Raw genomic sequence first — 27,714 nt, 5'->3', positions numbered from 1 at the left:
GTATATGCATTATCTTTGGAACATTATTTAATCTTTCTTGCTGTAGGCAGGATTTCTTTGGAGCTGAAATAGCAGGACTCATGGCATGATGATACTGTGCTTTTTGGTTTTGAGTGTTTGTAGTTCATTCAGTCATCATCATGGTCACTACTTTGGGATTGAATCTCAAACTGCTTCCAAGACAATTTGCTTTAAATATTCGTCCCCTGTGAATAATGTTGTCCAGATCTCATAGATTACTATTTTCATCCTGATTGCTGCAGATTCATGTTTTGAATGAAAGATTTCAGGCAACCTACACTTTCTGGCTTACATGAGCGCTAAGCCTAATATTCTTGTTGTCCAGATCAAGTTCTTTAGGAAATAAATTTCTTTTAGGAAAGAAATTTTGTCTAATCATTGAGCAGTCAACAGCCATCAAGTATTTCAGATTTTAGGGCTTGATCTTCAGCTGGTATAAATTGTCAGTGTTTGGTTGAGTGGAGATAGCAAAATGCAGGTGCTGAGAATCTGGCCTGATGTTTTCAAGTCTTGGAGCAAGTTGCTCTTCACAAGTAGTGTCCCTAGCAAAACAGTTTCTTTTGCCTTATTTCATAACAAGTTCAGTTAAATTGCTGGAATCCAAAGCTGTCTTAAACATTTGATTGATTATTCCAATAGTGCTCTGTTTGGACAGCAAATACAAATGGTAAAGGCATGCCTTTATTCCTCTGCTCAGCAGTTCTCTTGACCAGGCTCAGGCAGTTTAATGTTAACACTATGTATGCATATTTGGGTATGGAAACTTCAAAAGAAACCCTTTTTGATTTCCATAAAACAAAAACGTCAGAAGTCCATGACATGATCATTTTGAAATTCAAAGTGGTTTTTTTATGTGTTTGATCTAAACATGTTGGTAATAACTGTAAGCATAGGAAGAAAAGGTCAGAGCAAACAGTGAAGAGATGGAAATTTTAGCTCAGGAAGGAGAGAGCAATACTCCTCTAACCAGTCTTTAGCAATGTGTAGTTACGTGTCTAAACTAAGGTAGTGGCATAGGAGGAGGATAGAGGAAGACAATATTCTTCCTCCTGAGAAGAATGGAGTAGTAAGACTGACACTTTTAGAGAATAGTTCATGTTAGTTCTAAAACAGAAAAGTAAGGCTGGAGTGCTGAATTCTTTTAGATCAGTATTTGATTCCTGTTTCTTTGCTGTGCTTCAGCTAGTTCTTGTGGTGACAGTTAATACGTTGATAGTGACATCTTTGAGGTCTTGCATTGGAGATGCAGGTCTTCTGGCAGTAGAAGCAATTACAGCTGCTATCTCTTGGTCTTCCCAGGTCTGGACAATAATTTAGTGTAAAATCATTATCTCTGTTTAGGTGAATGACTTATGTAAGAATTACAAGATCGTTATATGCTGTCAACATAGTACTGGGAAACTTCCAGAGGCAGTGAAGTAAATCTAAATGCACACTTCGGTGCTGAGACAGTGTCCTAACTCAGAGTGGAAGTGATCTTGTAAAGTTAATCTTTTTCCTCTGCCTACCTAAGAACGTGTTTATTGTTATCATAATCTTTTCAAGGAGAAAATGAAAATTGTGCTCTATATACAGTAAAACATCATATTAAGCTTTACATCTGCTACATTCAAGCCAATTTTTCAGAACTGCAAATGAAATTTTAAATGACTGTAACTTCAGCAGAACTCCATAATCTTTTATATCAATGAGTGAGAGTGGTATAGACATTTATTGAAAGATAAATTTTGAGGTTACTTTAAACTTTCAAAAGAGAGCACCATATTATTTTGATGATGCATTCATGTTGGCAATGAGTGGACAACAAAAATGTGTGAGTCTAATTTAGATGAGTATCTTAAAAGTTCAGATGTATCACTAATCACAACACTTAACTGTTCATTTTCTGATTTACCTGTTTCTCTCCTCCTAACCTGAGTTAAGAATTTTTACAGTAGCAGGTATGACATGTTTCCAAGCACCTTCTTTTTAGGCTCTGAGTAGTGGGGCTATTCTTACTGAAAGTAGCTCTTTCTTTAAACAGATCTACCAAGCTCTTCACTTACCTTTTAAAGATTATGTGAACTTTGAGCTTTTACTTACTCGAGCTTTGAGCTTTGACTTATTTGAGCTTTGGGCTTTTACTTTTGATTTCTTATTCTTCACATCACAAGTAGAACTTCACAAGTAGAACTTGAAGAATTGCATTAATGAACACACACTGTTAATTGCAATTATGCATTCAGTGTAGATAGAGGGTAAGTGCTGGTAGAATTGCTGGAATTTAAAATCCAGCTGTAAAGTCATGGTCAAAGGGGAAGAAGGTCATGGTCTGAAGGGCAGAGGGGTCCAGGAAGGCTGGGCGCTCTTTAAGAGGCAAATCCTAATGGCGCAGGAGCGGTCTATTCCCATGCGCCCAAAGATGAGCCAGCGGGGAAGAAGACCAGCCTGGCTCAACAGAGAATTGTGGCTTGAGCTTAGGAGAAAAAAGAGGGTTTATAATCTTTGGAAAATTGGGCAGGCCACTAAGGAGGACTATAAGGATGTAGCGAGGCTGTGCAGGGACAAGATTAGGAAGGCCAAAGCTCGTCTGGAGCTCAATCTGGCTACTGCCGTTAAAGATAATAAAAAACGCTTTTATAAATACATCAACACAAAAAGGAGGACTAGGGAGAATCTCCATCCTTTACTGGATGCAGGGGGAAACTTAGTTACAAGAGATGAGGAAAAGGCGGAGGTGCTCAATGCCTTCTTTGCCTCAGTCTTTAGCGGCAAAACCGGTTGCTCTCTGGATACCCAGTACCCAGAACTGGTGGAAGGGGACGGGGAGCAGGATGTGGCCCTCACCATCCACGAAGAACTGGTTGGTGACCTGCTACGGCACTTGGATGTCCACAAATCGATGGGGCCGGATGGGATCCACCCAAGGGTACTGAGAGAACTGGCAGATGAGCTGGCCAAGCCCCTATCCATCATTTATCAGCAGTCCTGGCTATCGGGGGAGGTCCCAGCTGACTGGCGGCTAGCAAATGTGACGCCCATCTACAAGAAGGGCCGGAGGGCAGACCCGGGGAACTACAGGCCGGTCAGTTTGACCTCAGTACCAGGGAAGCTCATGGAGCAGATCCTCTTGGGAGTCATCATGCGGCACTTGAAGGGCAAGCAGGCGATCAGGCCCAGCCAGCATGGGTTTATGGAAGGCAGGTCCTGCTTGATGAACCTGATCTCCTTCTACGACAAAGTGACGCGCTGGGTGGACGAGGGAAAGGCTGTGGATGTGGTCTACCTTGACTTCAGCAAGGCTTTTGACACCGTCTCCCACAGCATTCTCCTCAAGAAACTGGCTGCTCTTGGCTTGGACTGGCGCACGCTTCGTTGGGTTAGAAACTGGCTGGATAGCCGGGCCCAAAGAGTTGTGGTGAATGGAGCCAAGTCCAGTTGGAGGCCGGTCACTAGTGGCGTCCCCCAGGGCTCGGTGCTGGGGCCGGTCCTCTTTAACATCTTCATCAATGATCTGGATGACGGCATTGAGTGCACCCTCAGTAAGTTTGCAGATGACACCAAGCTAGGTGCGTGTGTCGATCTGCTCGAGGGTAGGAAGGCTCTGCAGGAGGATCTGGATAGGCTGCACCGATGGGCTGAGGTCAACTGTATGAAGTTCAACAAGGCCAAGTGCCGGGTCCTGCACCTGGGGCGCAATAACCCCAAGCAGAGCTACAGGCTGGGAGAGGAATGGTTGGAGAGCTGCCAGGCAGAGAAGGACCTGGGAGTGATGGTGGACAGTCGGCTGAATATGAGCCAGCAGTGTGCTCTGGTGGCCAAGAAGGCCAACGGCATCCTGGCTTGTATCAGAAACACTGTGACCAGCAGGGCTAGGGAGGTGATCGTCCCCCTGTACTCGGCTCTGGTGAGGCCGCACCTCGAGTACTGTGTTCAGTTTTGGGCCCCTCGCTACAAGAAGGACATGGAGGTGCTTGAGCGGGTCCAAAGAAGGGCGACGAAGCTGGTGAGGGGCCTGGAGAGCAAGTCCTACGAGGAGCGGCTGAAGGAGCTGGGCTTGTTCAGCCTAGAGAAGAGGAGGCTCAGGGGTGACCTTATTGCTCTGTATAAGTACATTAAAGGAGGCTGTAGCGAGGTGGGGGTTGGCCTGTTCTCCCATGTGCCTGGTGACAGGACGAGGGGGAATGGGCTAAAGTTACGCCAGGGGAGTTTTAGGTTAGATGTTAGGAAGAGCTTCTTTACTGAAAGGGTTGTGAGGCATTGGAACGGGCTGCCCAGGGAGGTGGTGGAGTCACGATCCCTGGAAGTCTTCAAAAGACGTTTAGATGTAGAGCTTAGGGATATGGTTTAGTGGGGACTGTTAGTTTTAGGTCAGAGGTTGGACTCGATGATCTTGAGGTCCCTTCCAACCTAGAAAATTCTGTGAAATTCTGTGAAAGTTTGTTTGTTAGTAGAATTTCAGGACTGTATTCTATCTAGCTGGTAGCTATTGCAACCAGCTGGTGGACAATACAGCAAGATTCCTGTTTTATCCTCTCCTGAGTGGCATTGGTGTGACTGGATACAAGAGGAATGCTAACGAGACCACTGCCAATCTCGAGTATAGTTCTTTCTGTCTTGCATGAAGTAAGAAACTCTCTTGTTTAAATATAGTAGGATAGGATAAAGGTGTAAACAAGAGTCAGCCAAGGGAAAAAAATCAGGATTTTCAAAGTTGAACTTAAAGCAAATGCATCTGGTGGATTCCTGTCATCTCAATGCTTAATCCCACAGTCTGGGATTCTTAATTATTTAAACCTTCTACCAAAACAATGTCAAGAAAGCTACACCATTAGGTGGCATGACTTTTTGCCTCTGAATGTATCACCATGAACAAACAAGCTTCCATCCTTTTCAAGTAGTATGTTTGCTAAGACTATGTATGAAAAGAATACCTAAAAATGCTTACTGATAGCCAAAAAGGTACTGTACAATGAAAATTTCAGTGTTTGTTTCCTCACACTAGATGGCCCTTCAGTGAAATGGTATGTCACTCCCCTAATGGGCTCTATTGTGTTCATATTCCTATTTTATTTGGTGTGTTACCTTCACTGTACTGAAATGTTCAGGGAAGGAAAGATCAGGAAGGAGCTGCATTGAGCAATACCATGCAACTTAGCAGAAAAAGATAAAATAAATAGTATTGGCCAGAAGATTTTCCTTTGAACTATATAAGAACTGCCATTAAAGTTCTTCTCTACTTCACAGAAACATCTAGCACCATTTTTCTCTAGAATTATTACTGCTATTCTTGACTTTTTTTTTCCCCTGATTTTATATGTATGTTATAGCACTGCAGTAGTTCATTATATATATATTTAAAAAAAAAAAATCCTAATTCTTTATATAGGTCGTAGTGTCAAAAAGTCACAGAAGGTTCAAAATGATTTTTATCAACTCTCACTGTATGTTTGAGGAAGAACAGATTGTTGTAATATTCATGCTCACAGGCATGGTGTCTTCATAAGCAGTGAATCGTCAGTGTTTTTGTCCACATGTTTATATGATTTCCATTGTGCCTACTTTCTGCTGTTTTAAATATTGAATGCTCAGTAGGCAATAACATTTTATTGCTTCTTTCTTTAATAATCATGACCACAAATATAATTTCTCTCTGTAAAACACTAACCTTTTAATAATGATGTGGTTTTCTCTGTATTTTAGAAATCCTCATCCTGATTTCCATTTGGGCATCAGCAATTATTTTCAGTCCTGTTCTGCATGCACTGTTTTCTGTGGTAGAATGCACACATAAAGACCCATGTTAGCAAGTAGACTTGCTAAATGAAATTCTAGCATTTGTAAGCAACTGTTTTTGTTTTTGTTTTGATTTGTTGTTTTTTTTTTAAATGCAGTCATTGAATGTGCTTTACCAGGTAAAAAAAGACAAAAGTGAAAAGTGAATTCTGGTTTAAAAAATCAGTTCTGATTCTCTAATGTAACCCTGAGATTTGATGTCCATGTTAAGCTGTGCAAGCACTGTGAGAAAGCCTGGTCCACCTGTTCCCTTTCAGGATGGTATGAGTAATACCCAGGTGTTTTTATCTATTGTTGGTGATACTAAGGGTAGAACACGTGCTGGTAGCTGTCTGTCTGGCATGCAGTCAGTCACTATTTAAAATAACTAAAAGTCTAGGACCTGAAGAGTTATGAGGTGATTTCGTGGAAGGGTGGGATCTTATAAATCATTAAGCTCCCCCTGAAAGGTTTTAATCTCTTCAAGAGCCTTCCCAGAAGTGATGAGACCAAACAGTTTTGGTACTCCACAGATGTCACCCTTCAAGAGGGAAGAGCGGTTGAAACTACCTGACCCTCTCAGTTCATTACAGACATAATGGATGAGGCCAGATTCAGGTCACCCAGTGCATCTTTCCAGGTCCTCTAGACCATGCAGCTTTACCTCACGATCTCACTTTCAAAGTCAGCCTGAATGTAACAGTATCATCATGGTTGTCTGACCTCTTTCCATTTCCCTGAGAAAAAGGTAATATAATGACTTACCCATGTATCCATCACCAAGTCTGAAGCCTTTTGATAGAGGTTCAGAAGACGTGGGGGAGATCAAAAGCCTCTAGAGCTGGATTAGTGTAGGTCTGCTGTCTTCTTCTTAGTGACCTTCCCAGAAAGCAGAGATTGGAGCCTAGGAGGTAATTGGTGAGGCCATTAATCCCCAGTGACATGTTTTTGAGCAGCAGCCAGGCCATAGGATGGTATTGAACAGCCACTGTCTGCATGCTCTCTCTGAGAGGTACTAATGAATCCTGACAGTAAAGGAGAAATGCTGATTCGTACTGATATGTCTGGGTCTACTCGGCTGGTCTCCAAAAGGAGGTCTCCACAGGTATCACAACCCCGGCACATGGCTGAGACTTGCGCTGGGGGATGACACCTGTGACTACAGATGGTGACGCTCTACTCTGGAGGACAGCTGTTAGGTGAAATAATCTGCAGCGGTTTTTAATGGAAGTGTTCTTTCCCTATTCAAGTAACAGAAAACTATGGGTTTGCTACTAAAGCCAAGGAATGGTAAGGGTAATTCCTCACCAAACTCCCTGTCACTGATGATTCTGTAGCTGCAGGTAGCGGCACATGCAAAGAGCAGTTTATGTGTCTTGTTGTGGTCAAGTGACAAGATCAACAACAACAACATCTTCTTACAGCTTACCCAGTATATACAGTGGCTCTCAGGCAGAGATGGGGTGGTGTCCTTTCTGTGTCTCCATTACAAGTTAGCCAGGCTTTGTCTCAGTCATTTTCCCTTGCACAGAATTTATCATACTCACTTTCACAGCAAGGGGTATTTAAGGAAGATCCTTCTGGAGTCTCTGTCTTTTCCAGACAGCATCTCCTTGAAGTCTCAAAATTTACTCATATTCTTGATAAAATGCTCCTATGATTCTTGTTTTTAAGACCTGTCTCTTTCCCTCCAACATAGCAGTTATTAATAGGACAGTTATCTACCATAAGCAATTTGGAGCTTTATTCTCTATATTAAAAATGTCTCCTTTCACTTAAAGCTCTTTCTTTTTCACTACTTTAATTCCATTAACTTCAGCAAAGTTTACTTTTGAGTCTGGCTTATTTATTCTTCCTGCTTTCCCTGTCTTTTGAAATGTTTGTTTTGTAAATGCACTTCAACCTAGAGGAGAGAGAGGTTTAGGGTTAGAGATATAATCCTTTCCTAAATCACCCTATTTTATCTCATGGGATCAGAAGCATAGCCCACTAAATAAAGAGATTCAGACAACATGGTTTGTATTCAGGTTTTGAAGTGAGTTAGCTCCACAAAGTCTAGAGGAAACCATTTACTTTGTTTTTAGCAAATGAAAAATACACTTATAGCTGAAAATCATATACAAACATTAAGTATAATTATTGGTCGAACACTTTATCAATCTGTAATCTACAGTTCACTGTGAAGTAGAGGGAGGACATGGTTTCAGTCTTTGGGTTCATTCCCTTTTGTAAATTCAAGTCAGACTATCAGCATGAATTTGACATTGCTTTCACAGTTTACGCTTAAACACATCCCCTGGCAAATATCTTGCTTTTCAGATACCTTAAGCCTTCTGCAAGCAAACAAATCATGGAAATTAAATAGTAATAAAGCTGTTGATAGCTTTGTATAATAAATTTTATCTACTATTTAAATGGCAATTATTTCCAGAAACTTGGCAATTGTAGCCATACAAATGATGAAATTGATTCCAGTCACAGCCCATCTTTCTTTGGAAAGGAAATACCAGTAGTGTTTGAAAAATGGATTATTAAGAGCCTTGGTTTGCTCAAGGTGGCTCATATGTTGTATTTGCTAACACAGCATCTTGCTGGAAGAAAATAAACGCAGCTTTTCCTTAGCCCAGATTATTTTCTCCACAAATCTTTGGAGCAGGAAATAAAAAACATCTAATAGTTCTGGGGCATGTGGAATTAGTTTAAGAAAAGCTGAGCCCTGATCCTTCTGACCGCCTCCACTTTCCTGTGCTGTTTTGTCTATTCCTGCCTCAGAATATGTCAACAAATTTTCTTTAAGTTCAGAAGGTACAGGGAGGGTGGAAATAGTGATTCTTTTTCTGTCTCCTTCTGTCTCTTGGTTTTCTTTTTTTTTTCTTTTTTTTTTTTTTCCTTTTCTTTTTGTGTGTGTGTGTTTGTTTTAAGGGGATGATTTAAAGCAGATGTATTTTCAAAAAAGGTACAAGTTTGTCTTGTAAAATATTTGTTAAGAAAAATAGCCTCAGGACCTCTTAAAGTAAACCTTGTTGAGTTCTATAGATATCACAAAATGTACTATTTTTGTTACATTGACATAATTCTTTTCTCACACAATTTGATTATAAATCAAGATAACTTTACAGAGAGGACTGAATCTAAACTGAAGAGACAAAGCTGATGTGTGTTTAAAAAGCAGACAAATATCTGTGATTTCTGTACGGCTTATTGCTTACCTTTGCAGTACTAGAAAACAGATTATTCATATTTCTCCAGTACTGGAAGTATGTTTTACATGAATGAATAGAAGAGATATTTCTTTCCTGATAAGAAATGAAATGCACTGGATATATGCTGTACCTCCTCGGAAGCTGTATACCTGAGGACAATAATATTCTCAATGCCAAAGCTCCAAGGGTGTCATAAATACTACAGAAATTATATCAAAAATAACTCAGTGTTGCTATACAGCACTAGGATATGGCTGCTATTGGTGGCTGTGATTATGGTCATCCACAAAAACACTTCTTTGTGATGTAAATAATTATTGCTCTTAACTGAGAACAGAAGGCTTCTCATGTTGCTTGAGAAACTGACTTTTCTCTTGTCTCTGAGTTGTTTTGTTTTCTTAAATTATGCTCCATCACTGGAAGTCGTTTTGCCATTCCTGTCTGTCTCTCTCTCTCTCATGATTGTTTATTTTTCGACAATCTGTGTTTTGTAGCTAAATCCTTTGAACATCTTTACAAGAAATCTTGACAAAATAGTTGCAGAACCAGTGTCACTAGAATAACTTCAGATGAGTTAATGTTAAATGATGTTTTCCTCATCCAAACTGGTTTATAAAAACAGCAAAAATAAAAACAGAATAAGTGAACCAACAGACTGGCTGCTAGTTAAGCATCAGAAAAAGAAAAGAAAAATGAAATGCAACCTATGCTCCTTTCTTAGGTACTAGACTTCGGAGTCGATTACAGAGAACAATGTAGTATGTGGGTTTTGGTAGCAAAATGCTAAGGAACTATTTTGTCAAATATTTTGCTGCCTTTTGCAAGTCTTGAAATATTTTTCATTACATTTCTTATTTTGAGATAATACTAATTAAATTTGAACTAGATAGTGTAATATGTCATTGATCCATTGGAAATATTGAACATATAGTTTTGACTTTCCATGTGGCTCAGGAAAAAATAATAAAAAAAAAATGTCAATTTTGACTCTGGGGCCTAATTTTAAGCCCATCTAGTTCTAATTTTGTGAGAGTACATTTGGCTTTGTGTGGACTTGATGTTACAGCCTGCCTGGGTTTCGAGATAGAAAGCTTTTGGGGGAGAAAGAACAGACTGTCAGAGCAGGAGGCGGCCCTGGTGAGGGAAGGTCCATGGAGGGCATTGATGTGCCATGCAGCACTTTGTTGGTGTCATCCACACCACCGATAGATATATGGTTCTTCTAGGAGGCAAAGTCTGCTCGAGTTGGCAGACAGGAGGACAACATTTGCTGTTGGCAAATCTGTCAAAGACTACAGTAAACATCTTAATGAGGGTGGGAACTTTTTGGAAACAAATGGTCACTCTGTTTTTGGGAAAACAAAACAAAACACATTTTTAAGAGAAAAAAAAAAAAAAAAAGGAATATTGGTGTTAAAGAAAAGAGAAATTATGGCTAGGCTTTTATATTTCCATAAATTGATGGCTTTAAATCTGATAGCATGTAGAATACTAAATAAGTAAGGAGATAATCAAATGGCTTCCTAGAACGATGCCTCTCCTGCATCTTTTTGTGGCTGCCATTTTCTTAGCTTCTGGAGCCATGGACTGCACTGACCATACAGTGCAGGCAGTCGGAGCTTTGTCTCCCATACATTTCACGAACTGGAATGTTAATACAGAAAAAGGGGGAAGAGAGAAGCATGCTCACTGTCCAAGCAGAATGGCAGGCAGCATGGACGTGCAATCGTGGCTCTTCTGGCACTGCTGTGCACATGGTGGGAACCAGGCCTCAGACCAGGCCGTGAGAGCCTCAGGTTTCCCATGCAGAGCTGCTATCCGCCTGGCACATGCATCAGCAAGATAACAGGCATCCTGAGAAAATGCTTTATTCCACCTCCTGGCTCTTGCTGCGTGAGAGGCTGCACAACGTAGGTAGTCAGCACCCTCAACACGTTTATAACCTGGAGGCCTGGGATACTGAAATGCATGTTTAGGAACTGATGCAACAACAACAAAACCATGTGGTACTAAGTATATATACAACATCTATTTCTGATATGCACTGTTTAAAGGACAAAGGGATAAATCTGTAACACATGCACTTTTGAAACTTAATGGTTGGATGCATGTCATGCTTCCTACAGCCAGATATGTTTTATATACAATTACTACAATTACTACTTTTTTTTTTTTTTTTTTTTTAGGACAGTGAAAAAAAAGGATTTATGAATAAACTGTATGCCATCCAGGAGGTGTGTGTTAGTGTCCAGAACGTCCTTGATGAAGTGGCTTCCTTTGGAGAAAGGGTAAAGAAGTAAGTGCTGTTGTGGGTGCTGCATTGCTCTAGTGTTAGACCCTCTACCCCTTACCCCACCTCCTTTTTTTTTTTTTTTTTTTTTTTTTTTTTTTGAGGTGGGAGGGATGGATTCCAGTTTTGGCCAATCTGTTGTTAAAACTCATCTTAATTTACTTTGTTCTATGGCAGCTCTGAGTTAATAACAATCCAGTCATGTTTGTTTTGGAATTTGGAAATGTATTAATTGGGAAAAACAAAACAAAACAACAACAACAACAACAACAAAAACAGAAGTAAGGCACTGAAGTGAAACAGAAAGAGAATCTTATTGTAAATCCTAACAGTAGTTATTTAAAAGTACTAATAAAGATGCAGTTTTGAGAAAGGAAATAAGCAGAGCTGAATTGGGGTATCAGAATTTAAGGACATATGTATGTTCAGTTGCGGGAAATGTTCTATTTATGTAAGTTAGCAAAACCTTTCCTCCTGGATTATATGTAATTTATAACAACTTATACATGATATATAAGAATTGCCAACAAATTTAGACATTAAGCAAGAGAGGTTTTGAGATTTATGACAGGAAGTTTGGTGTATTTTTGGCATGGTCACTGAGCAGCAGTCTAAGGATTTTTATTTGAGATCAGAAGGGTTCCAGAAACGCTGTCAGCTGAGAAGCAGGGACAGAATTGACTTGGCTTTCTGCCCTCCGAGAGCTGAGAGCAGAGCCTTGCAAGATGAAAAGTTGGGAGCAGAGCATTCACAACCTCCTTTCCGCTGCAGGCAGGAAGGGTATGCAGAAAGGTGACCTGCAGGCTGTACAGAGTTAGAAAACCTTCACAGGAGGCTTTGCTATAAAGTTTCTGCTGATGCGCTCAGCACGTCTTAAAAGAAAGTTAAAGCTGTGTATTTCTGCTTGTTTTGGGTATGCTCTATGAGCACAAGGCAACCTTTTTTTTTCCCTTCCTTTTTTTTTCCACTGCTCCATGCAACGTGCCGTGCCTTGGTGTTCCCAATTATGAGACCACAGCTCATGCAAAAGGATATGGCCACAAAATAAATAATGTGTGTTTTAAGAGAATTTTAGAAAATTGATACATTGGGTGGAGGTCAGCCTGCAGGGAACATAAGAGTCATCTCTCCTCCTGTTCTGCCTTGCTTTTTTTAATCTATCAGCAATGGCAAACATATCAGAATCAGGATAAAGAGGAGGTTGCCACTGATGTGTTTAAGAGCAAGGGCTCTAATGGGAAAACCTGGGAAGCATTCCCATGGGGACGCTTCCAAACAGGCTGCATTCACAGCAGCAGAGGCAGATGTAAGCACATTATATTGCACAAGTTTTCCAGACAAGCAAAATGAGCCTCTGTGAAAGAAGTCTTTTATCAAAAGGCTGCTTACGGAAGTTGCCTTGATGATTAAGTTTCTCAAATCATGCACTTTGGAGGTGGGGTTTGTTCTATTATATACCAGATGAGAGGAACAGAATTTTCTAAGCAGAGTGAGACCGAATCTTCCTATAAATCTTTGTAATTTGTTCCTAAAACTATAATGGGAAACCTGTACTGAATGCTGTGCTAACACAGCACATAAGGAGGTTTGCTAAGTGAGGAGCCAGTGTTCCCACACATGGCGTGTCTGTGATCCATTGCACAAAGCCGAGTCACAGGAACATGAGCAGACCCTCAACCTTCTGTTCATCCCAAATGCATGCAGAAGAGGGGGAAAGAGCAGGTGTCCCCTGAGGAGAAAGGGAGTGATCCTACACCAAGTGACACTACATAATGTTCACTCTGGAGACATGTCAAAATTGCCAGGGAGAAAAGAAGACAAATAAACACAGGAAGCCAGAGCTCATTATGAAAAATATGGCTAGCAATTCAGATAATTGCAATTATTCAGCCAGAGAAGCCAAAATAATGTAATCACACTGATTGGGCATATAGTTAGTGGTAATACTTTAAAGAGTATCATCAAGCTACTTAGAGCCAAAGCCACATTTTCCTTCTGGATAAATGTCATGCTACACCTTTGACATGGTGGTGCCTTCAAGAAATGATCCCACTTAGCCCAGCTCCCTTTCACTGGAGATCCCATGGGACACATGTATTAATTGGCCATCTGGCCTTTCTCTCTTCCTTGCTTGCAGAGGTTGGAGGGCCACAGCGTGGCTGTTTCAAGAGTTATTAGCTTTCACCTCCTCCCTGTCCATACCTCAACCTCTGTAAAATGAGGTGATCAGCAGTTTTTTATCACACCATAGAGTTTTGGAGCCTTATTAAGGACTTTTTTAATATGGGGCTTTTTTGTAAAGTGCCCTGAAACCCTGATGGGATCACAGAAGTCTTATTCCTTTATTTGTAAAAAAAATATGCATTTGATTTGATTTTATCTGGAATGATCAAGTTTTTTTCTTTAGCTGTAATGTACTTTATCTTACGCCACTCCCTTGTATTTACTTTTTTACCTTTCTTCCTTTTCCTCCTTCTTCATTTTCCCACTCAGAGTAGGTGTTTTTGTCTTTCTTTCATCCTCTGCTGCTGTATTACCCCTGGTTTTGGGACCAATTGTTCTCTCCCCTCCTTTTCCCTAACGCTTTACCTCCCCCTATTCTGGTCAGGGGAAAATGAGTGGAAGACAAGGACCTGTGCTGCCTGCACTAGTACATTTGCAGAGACAGAAAATGTTTGTTTTGTCCAGTGCCTGGGGACAGGCACTGAAATTTTCATAAAGCCAAGTAGTGCTTCCTGTGGAAGACAGGTGCAGCTGGGCCAGGGAGAGGTGCCATCCAGTGGGGAAATGGGACCTCCTCCTATTTTCACAGCATCATAGAATGGCTCGGGTTAGAAGGTACCTTAAAGGTCTTATAACTCCAACCCCCTGCCATAAGCAGGGATGCCACACACTAGATCAGGTTTGCCAGGGCCCCATCCAGCTTGGCCTCGTACACCTCCAGGGATGGGGCATCCAGGTCCAAACCCTGCTCTCGATGGTGTCCAGCGCCCATGCATTCATTTGTAGTTTCAGTTCATTGTCATCGATGGAAACTGGCACTCCTCCCCCTTCCTGCCCACTATTCGTTCTTTTATTGACTCTGCTGGGTGACCAATGCTCTGACTTTTATTAATTTTTCACTTAGCACATTCAACTGGACTGTTCCATTCTTGAGCTGGCTGGCAATAGTTGCCCTCTGTGTGTTCACAATCATCCTGTATTTCATTCCACTGAGATACATTGTCCTTGTCTGGGGTAAGTAAAGCCTTTTTTTAACTGTCTGCACCACTTAGAAAAAAATGTTTTTTAAGGGATGAATTATATTGTCAGTACTTTTCTGTATTTATGATCATGAAGCTGCTCCGTGATGGAAACAGACAGGTTAGTTAAAAATCACAACTGCGTAAAGATTTAGGCCCACCTGCAAAATGCATTTTTCTTGGCTGGCATTCTAGACTTCATCATACTATAAACATGTAGCCATGAGGATTCTTCATATATCAAAGTGTAGCTTTGTCTAGATATTACTCTGATTTATTTTCACCACTTATACACAAACAGAGGCATTTCAATCTATATAGTGCATTTAGGACAGTATGCCTTTTTTACTGCAGTAGTTTATCTTGTGAAAGTGTATGTAAACGTAGCAACAAGAAACCTGTTTAAAGGGTCACCTTTAGTCTGACAGAAAGGTGCATGGGCTATCTGGCCAGTTGATAATGAACAGAAACTGAGAGGTTGGGGCAGGGGACTCTGGGGAAGGGAGGGGCACTGTGATTGAGCCAAGCTCTCATTACTTGTCCTTATATTTATCCTTTTTACTGATTTTAAACAGTACCATTACTTCATCTGTTGTAAATAATGCCATAAGTCTGCATTTGTTCATTTTAATACATCTTACATCACCAGCAGCTGTACCCTTACTCAGTCATGTAAACCTGTGAAGAGTTAAATCTTTCTGAAGAAAATAATCATGCCTTTAAGTAAAAACAAAACAAAACAAAAAAACTTTTGAATATTCAGGACACAACATAAAATCATTGAACTGACTGAAAATTATGCTTATAGTGTATCAGGCAGAATTATTACTATTCATACAGTCTTCACAAATCAGTGCATCAGAATATATAAAATTGAGAAGGATCGATAATGAAGATTTTAACAAAACAAAATATGGAACTGAAAGAAATGACTATATGGGCTTAGTGTTAAGAGTTGCCTCAGAATTTCATTAATTCCCCAGAAACCCAACATCACTTGGGTGCAACCCAAGCTCCTAGTTTATTCCCAAAATTGCATGGTTCCTCACAGAGACAAGATGGTAGGTCTTTTGTTTAAAGAACTTGATCAATGTCCTTGTTCTGCAGTTTCTTGGACACATCTTGTACACTCAATTTCATACATTCCCTTGATTTCAGGCAAGAAATTAAGCTTATAATACCCCTCCAAGACCCACAAAAGTATTAAATCTGCATTGTTGTGTGAAAGGCTATACTGACACTTATCCCTGGCAATACCTTGGAAGGTACTACACTTACCCACAGATGTAAGCTCATGTCTCTGTCTCAGGTAAACCAGAGCCTTGACTTCCAAACTCGAGTCCATGCCTCCCAAACCATTGATGAATAGCAGAATCACTGTTTTAGATGCACCTTGCTCTCTTCCCCTCTCTCTTTCATTTCCACCTCTCACAACTTACCTAGTCATACAACTTCTAGCACCTTTGGCTCATTAGAGGTTACAGCTTCATGGTTTTCGTATTCATTTCAGTTTAGGCAACTTCTTGTTCTGCATATGTGTGGAGATACCTTCATTAGGTACCTCCACATACCTTCATTTCCCTTGCATCTTGCTGGGAGATGAGAGAGGTACTGCATAGCTGTTGTTCCAGCAACCCAGACCTCCTTGGGGATGTAATGTGTTAGTGCAGAGCCATGTCTTGCTGCATGAAGGGAGCAGGTCTCCTTTCAAAAAGGTCTCATTCCAAACAAATGCCTGTTTTCTCTGTTATTTTGTGTTTCTAGCCTCCCCTGTGTACATATATTTCTTCATTCTATGCATATATCCTGCACTTAAAAGGAACAATCGCTGTGGTTTGAGTTTCCAAAGGAAACCAGGCCACTCTGTGGTGGCATCTGCCCATTTCATTCTTTGGGGAGGTGTGTGTTTTCTTTTGTTTTGTTCTTTTAATGAAAATTCCTCCGTACTGTAGCTGGGCTTATGTATAGTTGTCTTTCTACTGTGAATCCACAGGGGCTGCCCGTTTTGGCCTGCCCTGGTAAGAAATCCTTGGTTCTTTGCTTCCTATCCCTGTTTCTCGCTCAGCAGACTGTTGGTCCTTGAACTTGTGATGCATCAGCTACAGTGGAGTAGGAACCCCCTCTGCACTCTAATCCCATGCATAGCAGTGCACGGCCCTGGTAGCTGCTACAGCTGTTTATATGAGAGAATATAAAGAAAATAACTTCAAACTGAAAAATTTCAAGCTTTTAGAAAAGATATAATCCTCTAGTTGTATTTTACTTGTCCTGTAGCATCCTGGATCATCTGTTCTGCTCTTCACCTTTCTCAAGCCCTGACTGTGATTTATTCATGCGTTTGCTTTCACAGGGAGGCTTGCTCTTTTCAGTATGAGTAACAAATGATAAGGCAAGGCCAAACCAAGTCTAGAATTCACTAGTGGGTGGTCTAGTGGCCATGTGCAATAGACACTGGGGTAGACCTTGAATTTCTCAGTAATTTGCTGGTGTAAAGAATCTTCTTTAACAAATGTCTTTGAATCCCACATATTCTTTAACAGTACTTATTGTTTAATCTAGTGATAAAAGGATTTTGGTGATCTCCTGTCTTCACCAAATTGCTGAGAATTCATTCAGTGGACACCCCTGACTATTACCAAGCCTACTGCTAGTGCACTGTGTCCTGAAGCTTAACGTCCTTGCTAATGCTTTCTGAAAGGCCTAGGCACCAAAGACTTCTTGGAAGATAAACGGGATTATCTTATCTCTGATAGCCTTGATAAATTACACAGAGCAGCACATTTTCAAATGCTGTCCTAGCTTTCTGCTGCTCAAACAAGAATCTGTGCAGTTTGTACCATTCCTGGCCATGATTTAGGTGTGTTCTCCCAGAGCCCACACACGAGATTCTTGCATGAATCCGAGCTGGTATATCATGGTATGTAAACAAGTTTAAGTTAAAAGCCTACTTTTAGCATAGTTTGGGGAGGATTTTCATGGTGCCTATGAATGCTAATTGTCAAACTGTAAGGCTATGAAGTCTGGAAGAACCATTGTGTCCATTGGATGTGCCATCAGGTCATCTCTATCTGTCATCTTCACACAGAGGTTTATGAAATCTCTTCTTAAGCCTTCACATGATGAACTGCTTCCCATCTGATTCACCATCCATAGCATTAGAAAGATGTTCCTTGCATCTAGCCTGAGTTTTCTATCCTGCTAGTAAGCCCTCTGTTACTTGTCCTATCACCACAGAGATATTCCTCATTATTCCTCTCATTCTTCCATCTTCTGCGTCATAACCATGGTTTCTGTTGTAAGGGGAGTTCTCAGTCAAATTTGTTTTAAAGACAGTATTAGAGGAATTAAGTACATCACTTTACCTTGAATCACAGGGAACCACAACAGCAGATAATGGCTTTTAGAGCTTGAGTTTATGGTTTATGCATTAATTAGGTAATGCTACTGTCAGACTTTGAAATTGATCCTAAGATCTTTCTCAGTACTTTGTCATTAAATATATACACAGTTTAAAAAAATGGTGAAAGTAACATGTGAATGCTCACTTTTGCAGGCATCAATAAATTTACGAAGAAGCTTCGAAGTCCATATGCAATTGATAACAACGAGCTGCTTGACTTCCTGTCCAGGGTTCCTTCAGATGTGCAAGTGGTGTGTATATTTTTAAGGTGTCCATACAGTTGCTAATTTAATGTATGGCATCATCATTTTCTGTTTTTTGTTTGTTTGTTTTTGTTTTGTTTTGTTTTAATCTGATTGTTTTGATTTGACCTTCACTTTCTTTGGCACAAAAAAGAAATTGAAACTCAAGCTGGGGATAGTCCGTGAACCGTAGGGAGTCTGTGGTACTTTGTCCAGTGGGGAGTTAACTACTACCTCAGTTATACTTAATGGGAAATCAATAAAAAGACAAGTATTTGGGAGATGGTAGTAGGTGCTAGAGCTTGTGTTAAGCAGCCTCCAGACTGTGTAATGTGAATCTTATTGGGATGAGGCACTGCAAGTTTGTTTGTTTGTTTTTTTGTTGGAAATGTTGCTCCCTGAGGCCATTAGGACATGCGGACAGGCAAAAGAAGGATCAAATGATGGAGGAGCTGCACATGGGCAGAGTCACCAGCAGGCAGCTTTGCTCAGTGTCCCAAGTACTTCACAGCCTGTTTTTTCTAAAGTGAAAAATTTTGGCTACAATTCAACTGTGACCATAAAATTCTTTAAAAGTGATCTAGTTATGAATTATAAGCTTTTATAGTGCAGTACACAACCCCTTGTGAAGGTGCAAGCATTAAGATATGTTGGGCACATAAATCATCTCCAGTATCATGAAGATTACATGCTGTCCATCTTTCTAGGTAACAATTTCAGTTCAGAGCTGGCTTGAACAGGAAGCATATGCGCATATGTCCAATCTGAATTTGACCCCCTCTGTGGTAGGCCTTTGAAAATAAGTATGTTTTTAGGAAAAAGATTGCAAAGAATATTCATCCAAAATGTTAAAGGTGATAGTCTTTATTTTCTGTTACATCTCACAGGGGTAAAAAAAAAAAAAAAAAAAGGTAACCTTCTTAAAGATTACATCAATACAATGTTTTATCTCCAGGCACAATTTTCCTAATGGTATTTTTTCTCTTACTTTAGGTCTGTTGTTCTGTTGTTGTTGATTCACAGCTGTAGACCCCATATAGATTGCAAGGGGATAGTTTTCTTTTCTTTTTTTTTTTTTTTTTTTTTTGCCTTGGAAGAAAAAATAAAAATAAAAGAAAAGAAAGAAAATAAATAAAAAGAAATCTTTCTTTCTTCCTTTTTCTTGCTGGTGGCCACCTGACCAGTTTCTGAACATTGTGTTTAAACAGGTGCAATATCATGAACTGAAACAAGATCCCAGTCACAGCCCAAGCAAGAGGAAGAAAAACAATCCTGGCTAGCCAGCTTCATGTATTGAAGAAACTAGCATCTGCTGGGGGAAGATAAAAGGAGAAGCCTACAGCCTAAGCAGCATTTCCTTTCTCTAAGCTTTTTATTTATTTTGCCTTTTTATCTAATGGGGAGAATTTGTAAATACTGTATAAAGGCATTTCTCATTGACTATATACTTAGCACTGTAAAGACACATTTGATGAAGGTTTCGAGTAGGGCTTTTGCTGATTGAAAGGCTTGTTAGAAATAGTGTGACACGTTAAAGAAATCAATGAAGAATGGTAAACACGCACTGCTACTCAATGGTCAGAGATATCTGAAATATTCAAATCATGATGATTAAATCTACAAAGGGTGTAAATTTAAATCTGACTCAAAAATACTGTAAAATTTTATTTGTGAACCCTAGTATTTTTATCCAGTGAGCCACCATTACAATTTTCTATGTTTTATACATCTCAGCAGAAACACAATGTAGTGAAACCTACTGCACTTAAGTTTTAGCCAATTTTTTTGAACTCCAGACTGTGGTGTTAACTCCTGGAGCAACATATTCCTGTGCAGTAGGGCTGCCTGTAAGCTAAAGAGAAACACCAAATGCAGATGTCTTTCTGGAGCTCCCAAAAGAATTTCCTGCCATTTTTATCATTCCATTATAAGACCTAAAAATCTCTGTCTCTCTCAAAATACTGCCAGGTTTGTAATTGATTGCCTATCTGATTTTTTTATACGTACCAGTAATCTTCATTTGTACTACATAGTTTAGTGAATGAAGTCCATAGTTCTGCTGTAATGGAAATACTATCAAACTAACTCCATATTGCTTTGGGTGTCATGCTATGAACACCTTTTGTGCACATAACTATTTTAATAGAGAAATCTTGCAGAAAATGTTTTTGCTTTCAAATCACAAGGTCATACTTATATGCTTTATTATATAACACATTACCTGTTACCAATGTGAAATCTAGTGTAGAGGAAAAAATGCAGTTGTGGTTAAACTGATATACCAGTTTTATTTCCTTAGCTAATAATGTAGTCAGTTCTTCTGATAACTGTGCCCTACTGCATGGAAACTGCGTTATTTTATAAATTGAACAAAACTTAGAGTAGGAAGGTTTACATTTCAGAGGTTTTAGTGGCCACTTCATAACGAGTGCTTGGGGATATATTCTGATACCTGCTTGTAGACTTTCATGCTCAGGTCCCCACATAATGAGCAGAGAATTCATTCCTAGGGGACTACCTGTGCACAGCTCTTAGCCGTAGCTCCCAGTGACTTTAAAGGGGATTTTTGCCCAGGTGAGAGCTGCAGAATTCCGTCCTCGAGAGGAGTTCTTCCTGTTGCTCTCTGTGGGTTACCTCTCATTGGTTGCAATTGCTGATAAAGTTATATTGCACTACTCTAACAATACTTTTTGAAAAGACTATTTAGAAATACTTTGCAAGCAAATGTATATATATTTCTCTAAAGAATTCTATGTTAGCTGCATTGCTCATGAAAGATCATTCTGACTTTGTTTATTTTACAGATATGTTGATAGCCAGTTTCTGATATAACAGTTATTTTGATCTTGTTATTTGTATGTTTGAAAGAATGCCACTCAAGTAACTGTTCTGTACAAAGTCTTAGACCTAAATATGCTCTTGTTACATCATGATTTTTAATTAATTAATTTGCAAAGCTTACCTAACCACCTTTTCATTATATGTTGCCCAAAGAGCAGCATACTATTGATGAAGAAAGATTCACTGACAAGCCTTCTTTGTTAAAAAAAGATAAACAAACAAGCAAAAAAAAAAAATTTCTACTCGACAAAGTGCGAATATTTGTTGCCAGTTGTCACTTATGCAAAGTTCTTTGATACATTGCAAGCCTTGTATTTTCTTAATATTACCCTTCATTCTGTGTGCAATCTCCTGTTGTGTTGCTTTTTTTTGTTTGTTTGTTTTGATTTGTTTTTGTTTTCTTTTTTCTCTGTACTCAATTTCAAGTGTCCTATGTGGTGGTAATGTCTTGACTTATACACATTTACTGCATTAAACACAGTTTTAAGCATCCCTATACTAATAGCAGGAAGCATCTTTTTTTGAAGTTCTACAGTATCATTTTCCCTGAGTGGCATGAAGGACAAGTGAATGAAAGCACCATATTTCTTTGTGCAGGATTTCAGTGTTTTAAGCTCAAAAACATGTAAGTGCATGGACAGAGGAAGGAGGCCATGAGTTTGTTGAAACTTGCTAAGCTTCTTTTAATGCCTCAGTCTTTTAAAGCTGATCTCACTGGAAATGCAATGCACAGAAGTAGGACTGACTCAGAACACACTATCATTTTTAACTGAGGTCTCTCCTTGCCAAAATAGAACATTATAAAACTATGTTTTAAAATAATTTAATTAGTCTGAGCCCCTTTTCAATATTTAAGTTTATCTCTGTGGGAGAGGCCTCTTCAGAGATTTGATCCTGCCTTATACTGTAAATACTTCATTGTATCTTCAATTTCCAGTTTGGCTCTAAAGTCAACTTCTAACCTTGTGTGGTAACCCTCTAACTTATAACCTTCTGATTTGTCTGGTATTATTCCTAAATAACTTGTCCATATGTAAACAATCAGGATTGAACAATGTCTTTCATTATCTTGAAATTCTTTCTGCTCTAGGGAGAGAAAGTTTAACAGCTTCATTTGGGTCCACACTTCAAGCAGGTGTTGGAACACTTGGTGTCCACTGGAGGCTATTTGTCTGAAGTTCTAGTTCCATTTCTGCTGCTACCTCAGAGTACAATCAGAAGATGCAACTAAAACAATAGTGGGACAAGGAGAAATTCATTAAGAAGGCCACATATGTGCTAACGTGTGCTTTAGCATCAAGAGGAAGAGCCGTTGGACCTGACAGCAATGCACTAATGTATTTCATTCCAGGGTAGCCCAGGAGTTCAAAGCAAGAAAAGAAGGGAAAAATTTATTCTCTAGTCAGCATTAGACCACGTACCAGCCGCTCAAAGCGTGGTGAGACATTCGTAGCTCACTCCCCAGCAGCAAGAGATCCCTACCTGCAGAAGGGCACATTCCACCTACGCCTCCTTTCCGTGCTCAGCTGCAGGAGTCGTGCTGGCAGCCAGACACAGGCTTCTTTACATTTCTGAGCCTGCTTTTCTTTTGAGGACAAACTTTTTCCTCCCAACTGGGCTAATTTCCAGATTGCTGTGCAGCTGCTTCTATTAAAGCTGATAATCTCCCACCCCCACCTAAACTGCAAATTTTCAGTAACTACCTCTTCCTTTGGAATTTTTCTGAAATCTCGCAGAGGTGAACAACCAAAGATTTTTAAGACATACACAGTTGCAATTATAGGTGTTTTTCAGTGTGAAGGACTGGATTTCCATTGCTTTGTGCCTAATTAGAGTACGGAATAAAAGGAATGTATCTTCTGACACTTAAAGGAGAAATTCAACTACTCCCAAATGAAATGCGATCTTTAGATGTCAACCGAGAAAAAGTGAAGGCTTTAAAAGAACAAACTGCTCTCCACTCGGTCACTTGCACCTGGTTGAAAGCATCATGCAATTGGCTGATCAGTGGAGAGGGAAGCAGAAGGACTGAGGGTGAGGATGATGTTCATTTAGGCACAGAGTGGCTAACCTCCAGGTGGTGCTCTCCCTCTGCTCTTGGTAGGAGAAGAAAAGATCCTTCTCTTCCTACCAAAAAAGTAATTAATCTGCCCTAAACAGCCTTTATCTCTCCATATTTCTCCAGGTTTAAAATATGGTGAACTGCTTCAGTTGACTAGGCTTAACCTTTGTTGCAAATGCTACATCTTGTCCTTTGAAAGCAGCCTCTCTCTCAGGAAAAAAAAAAAAAAAAAAAGGTTGTAGCACAGCTGCTGCCAGCCCTAGAAGATGTGAACAAGTGTAGGTCAGGTCATCTGATTGGAAGGTTTGATACTTTTTGCTGCAACAGGCATTAGAAGGTTTTCACCCCTTTCGTGTCAAAGTAATCAATCAAGAGAAGGCATGTTTCTCACAAACTAAGATTTTTAGATCTTAATTAAATTAAAAATCCATGAGCTATCACTGTGAAAAAAAAAAAAAAAAGGAAGAAGGGAAGGGAAAAATCTTAACTATCCACTTAACTATCCATTGCACAGGAAACATTGTACTTCTGGAGCATAATTTCTTTTTTGTTAGTAAGAACTTTATGCTCAAGGAATGCCAGATGTAGCCATGGAACAGGACAATTGCCAGTTCTATTGAATCTTGAGAGTCCAACTCAAATTTCTGAAAGTTTGAAATTGACTTTTTTTTACTAAGGGGGACCAAAAAATACATGCAGCCATGTTTTTTCTTCTCATCAGTCTCAGTGCTGAATTAAATTTAAATGTCAAAAGCTTTTTCTTTTTTTTTTTTTATGCTTCAGATTTCACAATATAAAAGCTATAATCCTTAGCTATGATTCATACAATAATAAAGATTTTTTTTTTTTTTTAATTTTAATCTAATCAAAAGTAACACTAAAAATGGCTTTTCTTGCTCAGCTTTTGATTAAATTACAGGAGGTGATTAAAGGAAAGGCCACAATGTTGATCATTGATTTCTTTTTGATTAAAGAGTGCAGAGTAATATTTTCTGGAGTCATTTAATAAGTTAATATTGCCTGACCTTCTGTACCCTGACATAAAGACATATTCCTACAAAGTTTACTTTGCATAATTGTTCATATTACACATGATCTTTCTTAAGAATGTCAAAAAAAAAAAAAAAAAGCCTTTTAGAGCCACAACTGATGCAGAAAGATCCCCAGTCAAAAGTAGCAAAGAAAGTGCAGACACATTGCATGATTATGCAAAAACATGATCAAATTAATAGGGAATAAGCACGGAGCAGCTGCGAGGAAGAGAACAAGAGCTGGAATTCAGCTACTGCGTCATCACAATTGCCACAAGTATAAGGACTTTGAAAAGAAAAATGAAAATATCAAATAAATGCCATGTGGCATCATTGCTAGATACGACTGGAAGAGGGGAGGAGAGCCATTTAACTAACCTGATGGATTATTAAAACCATCACTGGTAAACCGAATGGCTAGGAAGTATAACTTTAATTCTTGCAGATTTCTTTAAAGACTAGGATTCATTTAAAGGATGGAACTCTACTTGCAATATGTCTGTAAATGTAAGTGCCTCACTTAGAAGGAAGTTCAATGACAGGAATTCGCTGTGGCAGTATACAGTTCTGGAAAGAATGGGAGACCTCTTGGGAAAGAGCTGGGAGAAGAATTACGGTGGAACCAGCCTTCCTGCTGTCCTTCCCTTCCCAATACAGCCACAGCAATCCCTCCTGGCACCTCTAAGAGCACCACATCCCAAAGCTGTTGTTACATCCACTCCTTGCTTTCCAGCTGCCACATGGTTTTAGTCTCTTCTTAAGGTCAGATGTTGCTGACTGCATGCTGAGGAGTTGGTCCCATGCCTGCCAGTGCCAAGGCCCACTCCTTCCCATCCTCCTAGAGACCCTGGCCAGCAGTCTCTAGACAGCCAAACTCAAGGCTACTGCACCTTACCTCTTCTCCTTTATTTCCTGGCAGTTCTGATAGGACCAGTTACACCTTACTGGGGACTGCCGCTCTCTGCCATGTCATGTTCTCCTGTTGTTTCTCCTCATTTTGCTTTTTGTTCTTGGTAGGCTTCTCCTTTCTCTCCCATGCAGAAATTCTCTTTGTCTTATTCATCCTCTTATAGACCCGATTCCTAGGCAATATGTCCACAAAACTTCACCTCCCTCTTCTTGGTCCCCTGCATCCGGACTCTGTCCATCCCCCACACCACATCAGAGTTAGGCCCAGCCTTCAAGTTGGCTGTGAGCTCTTCGGAAGTGGTCTTTGGGCTGGTGGTCACAGGTTGGTCTTTTCAGAGCACGTAGACCTCCCTGAAATGCAAAAGCAGTTAAAGTCAGTACGGCATGAGAGCTGAAGGACAGAGGACTTCAGGAGGATCAGGCCACACACTCTTCTCGCAGTGACCCCGCTATCCGTAGCAGGATTTTTTGTTTCTATGCTCCAATCTAGCCTCTTCTTCCTGCTGCTCAGCGTGTTTTTACTGCTGTGGTGGGTGTTGGTGGGTTGTGAAATGGTTTGAAATTGTTTCCAATGAAAGTCAGTCTGGAAATGAAGAATATGAGATGAGAAAATCCACATTTAAAGGAAGCAAATCTCCTCTGGGAGTTCTGTAACCATTCTATATTATATATATTTATATATATATATATGCATCTTACTGTCTGCTACTTGATTCTGGAATGTCTGCGTTTACAGTCTTGCTCCATTCCAGTTAGATCTGTACCTCTGTATGACTTCAAAATCAAATCACAACGGGCATTTGACTTCGGAAAATAAATTAACAGAAAACCATACAAAAGCAGAAAACCTATAGTTTGTGAAGAGTTGTGTTTAAAGTAGGTAACTGCAGCAAAGTATGGGTTGGAAGAAGATGCTCTAAGGAATCTTTAATGGTGGAGAACTAGTTTTCATTGTGCACTTTGCTGTTCTCAGTTAAGTCCTGAGGTTTACAATTAAATAGAGTCCTATGATTTTTACAGTTTGGCCTCTTCCTCTGCAGCACAATGCAGAAGCTGCACTTTGACCAGACACTCTGCAGAACAAACAGTGGCATTTTAAAAAGAAATGAATTTTTGAAGTAGTTGACACTTACACTTGATGCCAGAACTGTCAAATGCCAGGAAGTTTAAAGCCAGGGCTTCTGTTTACCTTTTGATTTAAGTTGTGATAAAGCAAAGGGAGAGGTGAAGAGAGGATCTGGAGTCACGCAGTGAGTTTGCACCAACCTGTCACTGGTAGGAAATTGGGCTCACGTATTATTGAGGATACAGATTGTTGGGAGCTTGATGTGTGCAGTCTCTGGAGCTGCAGATGCTCGGCACAGCTGACAGTAGCTGAGATTAGAAGATCAGGGTTATAACAAAGGAGCCATTAGGTGCATGCTTACCTTTCTGTGAAGGGGCTTATATAATGTCTGCCCTGCTGCCCTGTCTCCAGCTGGTGCATTAGCTCATTGTTTTTGTGAGTGCTAATTTAAATGACCTACTTTAAAAATGAAAATGGCAACAGTGCCCAGGAAGGATGAACTCTCAGCCCTAATTCTGAATTTCTTGTGTTTTCTCCTTCTCAGCCTGAACATTAAATCCTCTTTTTGCTTTCAGTACACAGTTGGGGAAATGTGACAGACTCCACTGTAACTATTTGACAAGTTCCTAGCTTTTAGAAATACCAGTTCCTACACTGATATTTTGTTTTCATTCATTTGCACACACCCCTACAGAGCGCGCATTCAGCTCCGTACACATTCCCCTGGCATTGTGCACCATGTAACAGGGAAACTCCATGCATCTCAAATTCTCTCACCAAGTAACCAAATTCTGTGGTGAAAAATATATGCAAATTCCCATATTATTTCCAAATAATATGCTTTAAAAATCATTTCTCATTCCTACTGTCAGTACTGAAAAACATTTGACAATTTGTCTTTTAATTTCAGTCCTGTTCACCCTTTTACCAGAGATAAACATTTAGCCATGGAATGAAGAGCTAGAGACATCAAGTGTGTGTGGACTTCATATAATACACACTGCTGTTAAATGAGGGGAAAAAAATAAAATAGAATTAATGCAAATCAGTTTGTTAAGCCAGGGAATGAAGCTAAACTGAAGGTGGGCAGGTAGGAGTGCTCTTGGCACTCCTGGCTGGAACTTTAAATAGAAATCTGCGTAACGTGGATTTAGCAGGTGATAGCACCGCTAAAGGCCTTGCAAAACTTCTGTAGACGGTGTATGAGGTGTTCAGAAACAAGTGTCTTTTGAATGATGGAAGGAGAAGGCTTAAAAGCCTGCAAGGTTCAGGGTCAGAGAGGATATGAAAGCATCCTCCCACTGAGCCCCACATCCAACATCCTAACACGGGGTCATGCAAAAAAGCAGGTGGCATCCTCTAGACGTCCTGCCTGTCACAGGGAACATGGATGGGAAAGGCAGTCTGATGTGACAGCACTTCAGAAATGAAGACCAATCCTCCATACAGATGGATGAAATTCTTAAAATTTCTCACAAACTGTAAAGACTTTTTCTGGGCCATCTTTCCAGTCAATAAAAATCTGACTGCGCTAGCAGAGGCAGGAAATAGTTGCCCAGTGAGATGTTTGCTAAGGCCCTGAAAGCATTGCAAAAGTTGGCGAAGAGAAGATGTCCTCTACCTGCAGCATGCAAAGGCCAGCAGCTGTCGTAC

At 40.0% G+C, this 27,714-nt stretch overlaps 1 protein-coding gene across 9 annotated transcripts in view; it reads left to right on the top strand.

The window, feature by feature from the left end:
- MCTP1 (multiple C2 and transmembrane domain containing 1) overlaps positions 1–22,231 on the top strand; it is a 274,785-nt gene extending 252,554 nt beyond the window's left edge. For all 9 annotated transcript variants that reach the window (XM_068667723.1, XM_068667721.1, XM_068667720.1 and 6 more), the window contains 4 exons: positions 11,165–11,274; positions 14,396–14,505; positions 18,064–18,161; positions 19,361–22,231. In XM_068667723.1, the coding sequence (XP_068523824.1) occupies positions 11,165–11,274; positions 14,396–14,505; positions 18,064–18,161; positions 19,361–19,432 (390 nt within the window). In that variant the 3' untranslated portion in view covers positions 19,433–22,231. The remainder of the gene's footprint in view (positions 1–11,164; positions 11,275–14,395; positions 14,506–18,063; positions 18,162–19,360) is intronic.
- The last annotated feature ends 5,483 nt before the right edge of the window (positions 22,232–27,714 follow it).

The sequence above is a fragment of the Anas acuta genome, chromosome Z, assembly GCF_963932015.1.
Source record: "Anas acuta chromosome Z, bAnaAcu1.1, whole genome shotgun sequence".
In the NCBI taxonomy this organism is placed as follows: domain Eukaryota; kingdom Metazoa; phylum Chordata; class Aves; order Anseriformes; family Anatidae; genus Anas; species Anas acuta.
Note: the sequence above shows the minus strand (reverse complement) of the source record. Positions and strands in the feature narration are given on the sequence as shown.